General features: G+C 35.7%; 2 protein-coding genes across 3 annotated transcripts in view; one reads left to right on the plus strand and one right to left on the minus strand.

Moving 5' to 3' along the window:
• The window catches only part of LOC6036821 (membralin), a 208,478-nt gene extending 206,758 nt beyond the window's left edge, over positions 1-1,720 (minus strand). The window contains exons 1-3 of one of the 2 annotated variants that reach the window (XM_038259194.1): positions 1,158-1,720; positions 896-1,091; positions 738-820 (exon numbers count right to left, since the gene is read on the minus strand). In XM_038259194.1, coding sequence (XP_038115122.1) covers positions 738-820; positions 896-1,084 — 272 coding nt within the window. In that variant the 5' untranslated portion in view covers positions 1,085-1,091; positions 1,158-1,720. Of the gene's footprint in view, positions 1-737; positions 821-895; positions 1,103-1,157 lie in introns of both variants that reach the window. The other variant, XM_038259193.1, reaches the window with a different exon arrangement.
• Positions 1,721-8,487: 6,767 nt separating this feature from the next.
• Positions 8,488-13,743, plus strand: part of LOC6036823 (protein Smaug) — a 34,556-nt gene continuing 29,300 nt past the window's right edge. Inside the window, exon 1 of the mRNA XM_038259974.1 lies at positions 8,488-9,145. The gene's annotated coding sequence lies outside the window, so the exon portion shown is untranslated. The remainder of the gene's footprint in view (positions 9,146-13,743) is intronic.

Here is a 13,743-nt window from a genome sequence, read left to right on the forward strand (position 1 = left end):
AAATTTTCAGAAAGTGATGTTTTTGAAAGATTTTTTTTTCGAGGTGATCAGAAAATTCAAAAAAAGGTTTAGATGATTCAGCAATTCCTCACGAAATCAGCATTATTCGAAAAAAAGTAGTCCGATAAAAAATTTGTATGGAAGTTCATTGAACGAAAATTTTTAATTTTCGTGGTTTTTCGCAAAAGAGAAATTGTGTCTTATTCTTTTAGTAAACTTTAGATTCTTAAACATAAAATTCAGCTATGCAATTTACCAATATTTTTGAATGAAATTGAAATCAGACCAAGAAAGCCAAGAAAGTAGAAGATCTTGAATAAAGTCTTATATATTGCAACATTTTTTAATTTAAATTCAATTTGGACACAAATTATTGTCATGATCACACTAAACAGTGAAATCAATACTTACATAATATCTGTTTGGCTAAATTTGTTTTTGAAGTGTTCCTTTTAAAAAATGAAAGATGTTCATTCGGTCAAGTTTTACCCCAGAAATTCAACTAATCAAACTGGCACCAATTCCACACCTATCCCTCCCTTCGCCACCCCCTTTTCTTGCATCACAACACAGCAGCAGCAGCAGCAAAAAGCCAACAAACAAAACAAAACAAATCCACCTGGACGGGGAATCGCTCGCTCGCTTAAAACATAATCAATTCCCTGCTGGTTAACTTTCTCCTCTTGCAAAAATAAAAATAAAAAAAAAAGGAAACAAAATCCTTTCCAAAAACTCACTTCGGCACCATCTGGGCGTACGCGATGGCCGTCTTGAAGAACAGCGCGTGGAACAACCGGTCCCGGACGTTAATCAGCGGATTCTAAAAAGGGGGAAATTGAAATTGAATTTACTAATTTAATAAAACGGCGAAAGGACACCAAGAGTTGCCACCCACCTGAGCATTGTTCCGCATCCTCGGCGGTGGCTGCGGTGGCGGCGGATTCGGATTGTTGGCGGCATTGTTTGCCTCGGGCGGTGCTGGTCCTGGTCCTGGCCCTCCTCCTCCTCCTCCTCCTCCACCCAGCCCCGGGGCAGGTTCCTGCGGTGGGTTTGGAGGTGGCGATGCTACGCCTGGTTCCGCCATTCCGTCGCTGGAAGGACACTTGGGGCTTTGAATGAATTTTTCGAGTACTACTACTCCCGGAAGGTCAACCTACCCCTGGTTCTGCTCAGATGGTCAATTCTACGACGGATCGATTTCAACCTTCCGCGCAGCCCCTTCTCCTTCTTCTTCCCCCCTCCCAGCCGTCAACGAACTTCACCTCAATCAAAGAAGTAAAACTAGTTTAGAAGAACCTTCCTCCAGCTGCAGAACGGTGAACGGACCAATAATTTTATTCCAAGAACTGGTCCTTCAAGAACTTTAATGTCAGCACAGACGCACACACGCACAAAGAGTTGCGAACCACTTCTCTTCGTTCCTTTTTTTTCGCTAAGCAAAAATTTTCAAAATATTGCCAATTTCATGCAGAGCCCAATTTTCCGCTCGTCAAAACCGCGACCGAACACCGTGGGCACGACGAAGCTTCCGACGAAGGACACCGCGCCCGACGTGTTTGTCCACTTGCGGAAATCCCGCAACCGAAAAGAGAATTGGTCTAAAATAATTTTTCAAAAACACACACGAAAAAAAGGTTCCAATATTTTGACACCTTCGCGACCGAATGACCAATTTCGACGGACGGGTGGCTCCTCTGCAGAACCGCGGTGGTGCGATGCAAAATCCAACCAACTTGACAGTGCAGAAGAGCAGGGTGTCTCGTTTTGGCAGCCGGGGGGTGGTATTGTGGCGTCTCGCTTCCGCGCTCGGTGGGGTGACGTTTTTGTTTTGAAATGCTGCCACATGGCAGGGTTGGCATCGGGGGTGTTCCGTTATCTGTATCAGAATTAATTTTGAAATCTGCAAAATTTTTGGATATCTGTGTGATTTTTACACGCTCTGGAAAATTACCCACAAAAACATTTTGAATAGAGATAAAACATCATTTTGACAACTCAATACATTGAACAATACATTGAAAAGCCTCGTGAAAATTCAGAATAATTCAATTATTGCCTCGCCAAATCTCAAAATGCCGAAAATAAAAAAGACGGATTTGTTTTTTATTCAGAATGAAATAAAACCTCGAGCAAAACAGAAGTGGTTTTGTGGGTGGTTCAAAGAGGCGAAGCACGGCATAGATGAAGCAAAATATTATAAATCTAGAACATCCATGGGAGATTTGTACGTAGAAAGTAGTGTTTCACCTTCCTGATTAAGAATACACTCAAACCCCGATGGTTTGACACCAACTGTTTTCAAACGAAGCCTTCGACAGAGTGGACATTCCCATGGCTTTCTACCTAAGGTACTCGCGATTGAGTGTGTAGTAGTGCGGTTGTCAAAATCGTTATCTCTGACTCTCTCACTCCACTGACACTGACATTAGGTCTATTCCCGTACTGCAGAATTCTGCAATTCTGCACAAAAACGGCAGCAGAGCGTTCCCGTACTTTTCTGCAACAAAAGTAACTTTTCTCTCAGGCAGAAATTCTGCAGTGAGAGAGGTAGAAGTTGCAGCAAAACCGTTCCCGTACTTTTCTGCAAGCTCTCTCTTCTCTTTCTGGTTTAAAAGTTACTGCAATTTGGTGTGATGGATGTTGACTACACGCATACATAAAATCTGCAAGTTGGGTGAAATTAACCATTTTATTATAAATTGTAATAAAAAATGTTTTTGAGTTATTTTTATATGTCTGGTTTTATTGAGAACGATTTTTCATGTAAACGATTTCAGGCTTAGTTCATTTATGTAAATGATATAGCGATTTTTTAAGTGTTTATATTTTTACCTGATAAAAAATTGATAACTTAAGCCATAGTATTACAGCACGGCTAGTTCCCCACCAAAAAATTGTACTATAAAAACAAATTGTTTTTAAAAACTTTTAAAAGACACATTTCTTTTGAGTTTAATAATTACAAATAAATATTTGTTTATGAATAATTTTTGATCTTCAATTGTTTTTGAATATACCTCAGAATATACTAAATATGTGTGTTAAATAACAGGTAAATTTAATTGGCAAATAATAAATTATACCTTTAACGGTGCTACCAATTTGTATTCTTATATGAACCAAAAAAAAAAGTTATTTGTCGAAATTAAAATTCTTAAATTCTTGAACTTTTAATTTCTACGCCATCTTGAATCACAATAAACACACATTTTTTAAGGCGTATTTTAGGTTAGAAACTCAAATTTAGAGGATTTAGAGAATGAAAATTTTGACTGTTCCTATTTTATTTATTTTTTAGCTTAGTAGTACGGATTTCTTAATTTCAAGATTGCTAAATCAATTTGTGAGTTTGTGATCATTTTTTTTATTTGTCAATTTTACTTCGTCACCGTTGTTCTTTCATGTGACATCCAGTCATAATTTATTTATGTTATCCTGAATAATCTTTTATACATTCTGCTTTTAAACATGTACTTATGGTTCTATATAAAACCTTTGTTTGTCTTTTTTCATATTTATGAAACGTACCTGCCACTCTCATTTGTAAAATTGTTTACCTAATGTAAAATTTTTATTTTGTTTCTAATATATAACTTCTACCTAAGCATAATTAATTTCTAGTTACTTAATAAATAATACATCTTTGGTTTTTTAAATAAAACGTTGTGCTGCATACAACAATAATATCCCAGTTCTAGAGGTAAACTTCTTTCAATTACTTTTTTTGTCAACCCTTTTTTTTAATATTTTGAAATAATAAAAAAAAGTATACCCAATTTGAGTAAATCCACTCAACTGTGTACAATGTTGCCGAAAAAGTACTGGAACGCGCTACCCAGGCAAAATTTTTGCCGCTTCTCTCCTTGCAGAACTTCTGCAAAAGAGAGAGATGAAGAGAGCGAGCTGAAAAGTACGGGAACGTGCTGCAAAAAAGTGACTTATGCTGGCTGCAGAATTCTGCAGAAGCTGCAGAAATACTGCAATTCTGCAAGTACGGGAATAGACCTATTGTTTATGTTTTGGTTTTCCTGGCACGGTCCATTGTTCGTTTGTTATTCTTTTGGTTTTAGTGGCGCGGGGTCATGCACTCACACCAATGCAAGGCAAGATCGCGAGTACCTATGATATACAGCCTTGGGACATTCCTACGTTTCTTTTCAAATTGGATAAAATCGGAATTGATTCTAATCTACTTTCATGGCTTAAATCTTACTTAACAAAACGCACGCAATGAGTTAAATGTTAAACGTGGCAGTGCGTGGCCGAATGGTTACGCTGTCCGCTTTGTAAGCGGATGATTCTGGGTTTGATTCCCATCTGCTGCAACCTTCCATCGGATGAGGAAGTAAAATGTCGGTCCCGGCCTTGGTCATTCCAGGTGTAGGAGTCGTCTCCATGCCATAAGTACAAACAACACACCAAACCAAGCCTACTTCGGTGGAATCGCTGGCGGCGGTTGGACTCACAATCCAAAGGTCGTCAGTTCAAACACTGGGGTGGAAGGTCCTGCTTGATGTGCGTCGTTAAAAATGATAATATAGTACAGACTCGATCATATTTCGGATAATCGAAACTTCGGATAATCGAGTCTGGACTGTATACAATTATTACTGTAAAACAGTTGGTGGAATTTCAAAAATCTATTTTTAAGTAGAATTGTATAAGATTATGTTTGGCTTTCTCATTCAAACAAATTATTAAGGGAAAAATTGCTATGAAACTTAGTGTTTGTGTTTTTAAATCAGATTTGAGTACTTTTGTATAATTTTAAAATGTCGGAAATATTTGGTATTTAAGATATTTTTATAATGTTTTTTTGGAATCTTTTAACAGATAAATGCCTATCCAATTGTGTTCAAATTCAAAGCATTTGAAAAAAATATTTGTCTTCGAAATTTATTTGAAAAATGATAATTTAAATTTTAAATAAAATTTTCAGATATTTTAAAATTACAATATTTCTGAGTTCTACTTCGTCCGTTGTTCTACTGAAAAATAGTCATTTCAATACAAACAGTGAATACTACATCAACACAATAATTTTGTTTTTGGTGGGTTTTATTTAATTCTCATTTGAAAATTTCGTAAAAAAAAAGTTTAACTCAATTTTGACTGCTTCTGTTGTGTTGTTCAGAAAATCGCAGCACGGTCAATTGATTTTTTACCATTTTATGTTATTCAAAAATTTAAAAACATCCAAACATGATTATTTTTTTCTTTTTTTCATGTCAGTGCTTATTTGCAATAAATTTAGCACGGCTCATACAAAGGATGTATCGAGAATTCGCGCCGAGGGGTTGAAGTACAGGCCAACTCAGAGGGGTTTTTTGGATAGTTACATTTTTTCTAGAAATCATCCCATCAATACCTAAAAACTTGCCGAAGATAATAAATCGATCAGCAAAAAATGTTTTACGGTACCGATTTATTTTAAAAAAATGGCACTTTTTCTGAACTGCTGCCAAAGTCTACAAAGATTTGTATGGACTGATGATGCACATTATTTTGGTACTATAATACAAAAAACAAATTCTAGGAAATTGCAAATTCTTGGAAGAATCGTTCTTCTTGAACTTACAAAAGCTTTTTCAAAGAAAACTGAAGAGCATTTGCATAAATACTGTTGTCTTTTGCAAATCTTTTTACCCATTTGATACATTTTAACTGCTATTCCTGCTTTCCAGTGATAATTTAGGTGATTCTTAAATTTAATACAAAACGATTTTTTATTAATTTTAAGTTAAGAAAAATTGTGGAGCATGGAGATGAAAAATCACAAGCATCATGGAAGTTAAGGGTTTGGATTTTTAACTGATAAAAACGGCTTCGTTTACAACTTACTTACTTTTTGTACTCAAAATAGCTTTCAATTCTTGAGAAATAAAAATATTGAACCAATTGTATACGTTGTGTATGCGTTCAAAAGGTATTTTGATACTGACGTCAGTCTATAAAAAACATTGTAATTAGAATTAAAACTATATGGAAAAATTCCTTGTGGCCTTGGAAGAAAACCGAAAAAAAAACGGAAAATTGAAAATCCAAATTTGGTGGCCACCCTGCGTTACGTAAGAATCGGTACAGCTTGGACGCGGGAGTTGGCCAACCATAAGCAGATGCGTTAAATACAAAATAAATCGAAAACATACTGTTTTACTATTAAAATTAAAAAAAATCGTAACATTTTTGGACAATCGTCAATGTTAAAGGCTAGTATGCAGATCGGAAGGGAAGGGGTCAAGAAAAAGCTTTACGAACAGCAGAACAAAGGTGAGGGAGCGATTTCTTGGAGCTTTTCTTCACCCTCTCTGACTTGCTTGCGCTGCCGTTGCTGCCCATTTGATTTTTTTCTTGGCCGGTTCCTTCCGAAGTGCGTATACCGCTTAACTGTTATTTATTCTTGCAATAAAAATGTTCTTTCTAAATTAAAAGTACAACCACTACAACGATTTTGTTCCAGAAATGCGTGGTAGTATCAAAAACTTTCCAACTATTAATTTAAAAAGTTTGAACCTCGGTTTGAACATTCTAAGAAGATTTACCTACGCGAACTTTTAATCCAACGAACGATCTTTTTAAATTTACAGTATTTTTTCTTTGTGTGTACCGAAGGCACCAAAAAAGTTTCAGCCGGGTTAAAAAATACAAAAAATAAAATTAAAATTAAGACAAATTTCGTCGAGAAATCTAGATTACTTTTTCAAAACCATCAAGCACCATGGGTTTCCTATGTACATTGGACTTTTTGAAAAATTAAGCGAGAAATGCTCATTTCTTAGGTTTTGAAAATCTAAAACTTATAAACTATAACAAATATATCTTCACCTTTCTTTTGTTACACAAAATGGCTTTTGTCGATTAATTCATTATGCATTAAAAAAATCAGGGATGCCTCTCTGGCATTGTCTTGTATTGGAGCGTTTTTTTTTATTACGTAACGCAGTTGGGGAGGAAGGGGGAGGGGTGTCAGAGGCCGCACATTTTTTTTTGTAAAATTTCTATGGAAATTTTGTTACGGGGGTCTCAAAATCCGATTTTTTGCGTTACGTAATAAAAGCACGCTCCCTATCTTCCAGTTTATCCGCGGAGGATGATAGCTGGGTTTATCCGCACAATGATCCGGATTGCTTTAAGGATGCGCGCTGCAAGCTGTTGAATGTGGCTAAAGCTCCGGACATTGGGTCCGCGACCAGATGCTACAGAAGGAACGAGTCCAACCGAGGTGCACATGATTTTGAAGACCTTCATCAACGTGGAGGAGATTTACGAGCATCTGGATGTGACGGAGAAAGGCACCAAGCTGCCAAGCTGCAGGCTCAGCTGAATGACCCCCGGAACGTGAAGACGTGCCGTCCCTTGCACCGCAAGTTTTACACGTCAGTTGGTGTCTGCTGGCACTGGAGAGTCGCCGGCTGAGTGGAATTATCTGGTGCTGCTTTCCGTCATCGTTGCTGGATTCACGTGACTGTGGTGGTGGACCAGCTGGCGGTCACATCCGGCAGATCAGGAGATGCCAAGGAAGCGGAGAAAGAAGGACAAGTTTCACATACACAGCTCTCAGGATGGCAGTGACGTCGTTGGTGTGGGGTCAAATTTGGTGAGAGCGTTCTTATTTTTTTTTATTTTCATTATTTTATTACTGCATTTTAAATTTCATGATATTCACCAACCAAAGCCTACTACTTCTTTCGTCGGTGAAGTATCCCATCAATCCTTTTCCCCTTCCAAATCCGGATATCTTGGAGGTCGTCTAAGTTCTTAGGCATCTCTATAGGGTATCCAATCATCAAATCCCTCCCCCACTTCCCCCGTTGATCGTGAGGAGTCGACCAAAAGGAAAAATGAATGGTAATGTGTCATTCGGCACATTCCTGACGCATTTATTTTCCTTATCGGCGCCAACCTAGCTTTTGCGAGCTTTTTGCTCGGCTAGAGTACGGTCAACCAAGCTAAGCTAAGCTAAGCTAAGCTCCCTATCTTCCAGTTTATCCTCAGAAGGAATTCGCTAAATGGACGAACATAAGGAAACATTAGAGCTTTTCAACTCAATTTTTTCGTACATTCGGATTAGCGATCATTGGAAGTAGTGAAACTCGAATTACTGAATCAGAGAAGAAGAGAAGAGAAAGAATTAAGAATTCAAGAGTTAAGAATTGAAGAATTTAATATTTTTATTAGAATTAAAAACGAATAAAAAAATACAGAATACGCAATCAAAACTAAATTTAAGGACCGGATATTTTACTTCCTCTATTTTTTTTGGGACTTGATGTGGAATACTTTGTTGCAGACTTTTCCCCCTCATGCGTTACAGATTTTCAAACACCATCCTGCAGCGATCCAATCTCACACCCCTTGGCATCACTTCTGTCACTCGTCCGTCACCTTCTCTGCCCATCTCGCTCTCACCAACCGTCTCCCATTGCTCCCTCTCTTTCGCTCCTTCTTTTCTTCACTCGTGCCGCGCGCGATCCGCGAAAAGCAGCAGCAGCCAGAGCTCGCTCGTCGTCGGCCGCGAAAAAGTGTCAAAAGAGCCACGGGCAGAGGAAAAAAAAACGAAGAAGCATCGTGAAACAATAGGAAAAATTTGGCACCGTCGCGCGATTCGCGATTGTGCGTGTGCGTAACAAAGCGAGCGTGCGGTCGGAACAATAGAAGCGAAAAATTGCGCGTTTTTTTCCGGGAGAGCCCCACAAGAAAAGAAGCGAAAAATTTCTCCTTTTCGTGTGCGAAGAAAAAGAAAAGAAACGAAAGTGTGTGTGTGTGTGTGTGCGTTTGTGTGCGCGCAAACTGTCAAAAAAGAGAGTTTTTTTTTCGTGAGTCTTCTTTTTTTTGCTGCTGGCCCACCACAAAGTAGGCGAAGAGGAGGAGTCGCGAGCAGAGAGTTCAAGCGTACAAGTTCCGTTCCGTGTCGCGCGGTCAGCAAGTGGCCACATCAGCTGGCAGAGGCAGGTTCCCGTTGGTGGTGCAGCAATCCGGATTCGAAAGGGACCAGGAGGACGATTCCTTCCCGGGTGCGAGTTGTTCAGTGGCGTCGAACGCCGTCGCCGCGGGTTGTTCCGGAATCTAGTGACATCCGGAGGTGCTACCGGTCACCATTTTCGGCAGGAATTTGCTGATTTGCTCGGCACGAAGACAATTTCGGGTAAGTTGAGATCGGTTTTTTGCGTTCTTTCGTGACCACGATCGGAATCGGACGATTTGTTGAGGGGGAAGGGAAAGCAGGAGGAGGACGGTTCCGACAAACAGTTTTAAAAAGAGAAGCTTCTTCGTGCGTCGGTCTCGGGGGCTGTGTGACACACATCCGTTTCACAGAGGTAGCGACTTGTCCCAAGTGTCAATTATTTTGTTATTTTTCCGGAAACGCGAAATTCCTGAATGTTTTAAAAGATGGAGCACCTTTTCTATTGTTTGCCCTCCGGCGAGATCCGGAACAATGGACCGCCCTGCCCCGTCTTAAATCTCCATTTTGCAAAACTTCTTCGCGAAACAATGCAAAATTTCGAGTTCATTGTTTTGTCTTTGGAACAAGAAGTCCCACGAAATGCTAATCCACACTGGCTAATTGCTTACACTCTAGCTCGAAAGGTTTGTGGGAGTGGCGAGGGGAGGTGTGGCGGAATGTTTAGAGTGGCCATTCGCGGTGCGTGTCGTGATTTGCGTCTGGTTTGGCCACACACCCGCACGCTGTGTTGAGAGGATTTTTTTTTTTGTTGGTTTTTCGGGGGTGGCAGATTTGCCTTCTTAAACTCGGAGAAGAGCAAGTTGATTTTAATGGAAATATCAAAATTCTTAAATTTTTTAATTCTTAAGTTCTGAAATTTTCAAATTCTTAAATTCTTATATTCTTCAATTCTCAAATTCTTAAATTCTTAAATTCTTAAATTCTTAAATTCTTAAATTCTTAAATTCTCAAATTCTTAAATTCTTAAATTTTTAAATTTTTAAATTCTTAAATTCCTAAATTCTTAAATTCTTAAATTCTTAAATTCTTAAATTCTTAAATTCTTAAATTCTTAAATTCTTAAATTCTTAAATTCTTAAATTCTTAAATTCTTAAATTCTTAAATTCTTAAATTCTTAAATTCTTAAATTCTTAAATTCTTAAATTCTTAAATTCTTAAATTCTTAAATTCTTAAATTCTTAAATTCTTAAATTCTTAAATTCTTAAATTCTTAAATTCTTAAATTCTTAAATTCTTAAATCCTTAAATTCTTAAATCCTTAAATTCTTAAATTCTTAAATCCTTAAATTCTTAAATTCTTAAATTCTTAAATTCTTAAATTCTTAAATCCTTAAATTCTTAAATTCTTAAATTCTTAAATTCTTAAATTCTTAAATTCTTAAATTCTTAAATTCTTAAATTCTTAAATTCGTAGATTCTTAAATTCTTAAATTCTTAAATGATTAAATTCTTAAATTCTTAAATTATTAAATTCTCAAATTCTAAAATTCTTAAATTCTTAAATTTTTAAATTTTTAAATTCTTAAATTCTTAAATTCTTAAATTCTTAAATTCTTAAATTCTTAAATTCTTAAATTCTTAAATTCTTAAATTCTTAAATTCTTAAATTCTTAAATTCTTAAATTCTTAAATTCTTAAATTCTTAAATTCTTAAATTCTTAAATTCTTAAATTCTTAAATTCTTAAATTCTTAAATTCTTAAATTCTTCAATTCTTAAATTCTTAAATTCTTAAATTCGTAAATTCGTAAATTCGTAAATTCGAAAATTCTTAAATTCTTAACTTCTTAATTTCTTAAATTCTTAAATTCATAAATTCTTAAAATTCTTAATTTTCTTAAAATTCTTAAATTCTTAAATTCTTAAATTCTTAAATTCTTAAATTCTTAAATTCTCAAATTCTTAAATTCTTAAATTTTTAAATTTTTAAATTCTTAAATTCCTAAATTCTTAAATTCTTAAATTCTTAAATTCTTAAATTCTTAAATTCTTAAATTCTTAAATTCTTAAATTCTTAAATTCTTAAATTCTTAAATTCTTAAATTCTTAAATTCTTAAATTCGTAGATTCTTAAATTCTTAAATTCTTAAATGATTAAATTCTTAAATTCTTAAATTATTAAATTCTCAAATTCTAAAATTCTTAAATTCTTAAATTTTTAAATTTTTAAATTCTTAAATTCTTAAATTCTTAAATTCTTAAATTCTTAAATTCTTAAATTCTTAAATTCTTAAATTCTTAAATTCTTAAATTCTTAAATTCTTAAATTCTTAAATTCTTAAATTCTTAAATTCTTAAATTCTTAAATTCTTAAATTCTTAAATTCTTAAATTCTTAAATTCTTAAATTCTTAAATTCTTAAATTCTTAAATTCTTAAATTCTTAAATTCTTAAATTCTTAAATTCTTCAATTCTTAAATTCTTAAATTCTTAAATTCTTAAATTCGTAAATTCGTAAATTCGAAAATTCTTAAATTCTTAACTTCTTAATTTCTTAAATTCTTAAATTCATAAATTCTTAAAATTCTTAATTTTCTTAAAATTCTTAAAAATGTTTAAATTCGTATACTGCCCATGTTCGCATAAATATCCCATATGCAAAAATAGCAAGCTGAGAAAAACGCATTTGAAGTTTGTCTCATACATAAGGCTACGTGTTAAGTTTTCGCGAAAAAACTGGATTTCCTCCTGATTTCTAGAACAAGGTACTGGATGTTATAGGCTCTTTTGAAAGAGCACACGATTTTGAACCAAACTGCTTCAAAAACTCGAAATCGATGAAAATGCATATGGGACATTTATGCGATCAGGGGCAGTATAATTCTTAAAAATGTTAAAATTCTTATTTTTTTAAAAATTCTTAAAATTCTTAAAATTTTTAAAATATTTAAGCCTATTAAAATTCTTTAAATTCGTCAAATTCTTAAATTCGTAAATTCGTAAATTCTTTTATTCTTAAGTTTTTAATATCTTAATTTTCTATATATTTAAATTGTTAAGCTTCCTAGTTTCTAAATTTATTAAAAGCCATTTTTTTTTAATTTTCAAGGCTTAATAATGCTACCTCTTTAACCCTTTCAGGCCTGAATTACAAAAAATTTTCATAATACACAGTTGGCAACTACTTCTCGCGGGCACCAGACGTGTTGCTCTGCTGTGCTTTCGCTATTGTTTGCAAATACAATCGTCGCGTGGTGCAGACTCAGCAAAATGAGTGCTGACCAAAAACACAAGCTCGTTGTGGACTTCAGCGTCCTCCCGGAACGTCCGAAACTGGATGTCGTGCAGCGATTTGTGCAGAAAGGGCTGGGAATAGCTCCCTCCGACCTGCGCAGCATCCAGCTGCATAACATTCGCCATTGCGTGCTAATCGAGATGGCGGACCCAGCTGCCGCTATCAAGATTGCAGATGATTACCACCTCAAGTACGCGTTCAAGAACAACCCGACCATCAAGATCCCGGTTTACATCGACGACAACACCGTAGATGTCCGGGTTCACGATCTCCGCTGGACCTGCCAAATGCCAAAATCATCGATGCCATGCGTGAGTACGGAGAAGTGCTGACCATCAGGGACGAGGTTTGGAGGAACTTCTTCGCCGGTGTGCCTAATGGTGTGCGGGTGGTGAAGATGAAGCTATCCAAACCCGTCCCCTCATTCATCACCGTGTGCGAGCTGAGTAGCCTAGCCACATATACTGGTCAAACGGCCACGTGTCGACGCTGCGGGGAGAATCGACACGTGTCTAAGAGCTGTGCCGAAGCAGCGAAGAAAAATCGCCTCAACAAGCCCCAACAACAATCAAACAAAACAAACCCGCCCGTTCCGATTGCTTTGCAGCCAGCACAACCAGCAGTAGTTGAATCTCAAGCCGACGTGCCCCACACAGAGGACAATGGCAATGACGGATTCACTACTGTTGGGAAGAAAGGCAAAGCAAAAAGACTTTTATCACAAGAAGAAGCATCAGCAGAAAAAAGAAGCTGCGTCGATGAAGAGAACAACACACCGATTTCTGGAAACGAACAATGCAACGACCCTGGACAACGAGAGACTCAACCGAAAATAATCACGCCGAAGAGAAGACAGTGGAAGCCTGCAGTTTGACGTGGGACTGCGCCAGTCGCATTTATTTTAAATAAATATAATTGAATTGTTAAAAAAAAGAAAAAGGTAAAACTTGGCCAAACTATGGTAACAGAGGCCAGATAGTTAAATAAACAAAAAAAAAAAAAAAAAAAGGCCTGAATTAAAAAAAAAAATGTCAATGATGTGAAAATGATTCTTATGACCATACGAAAATTATAGGCTAGTTTTAGAAATTTTGATATTTGGGTCATATATGACCCATCAGGCTCGAAAGGGTTAAATAACAGAAAATCTGATAACTTTTAATCATTTTTGGAGACATATTTATTTTGGTTAGAAAAGTTTTAAGGAGCCTTTTTACAATTATCCAGAGTGAAACTTCGGCTAGAATTATCGATTACGAACTCTATTTGAATCCCTAGATTGTTGAATTTTCGAGATGTTCGATTTTTTTATTTTGTTATTTTTAAATTTTATATTATAAAATGTGTTTTAGTAAATTTCTAAATCATTGAATTTCTAATTTTTAATTTTTTTTCTCGTTTTTAGGCCATTTCAACCGAAAAATCAAAGAATAAAAAAAATGTTTTTTTGAAAGAACTTGAAAATGTTAATGAAAAAAGAAGTTTAATAAACTGAAAATAATTTGAAATGCATTTTCCAGCGTTTAAAATCATATTTGAGATC

Source organism: Culex quinquefasciatus, chromosome 3 (genome assembly GCF_015732765.1).
Source record: "Culex quinquefasciatus strain JHB chromosome 3, VPISU_Cqui_1.0_pri_paternal, whole genome shotgun sequence".
Classification (NCBI taxonomy): domain Eukaryota; kingdom Metazoa; phylum Arthropoda; class Insecta; order Diptera; family Culicidae; genus Culex; species Culex quinquefasciatus.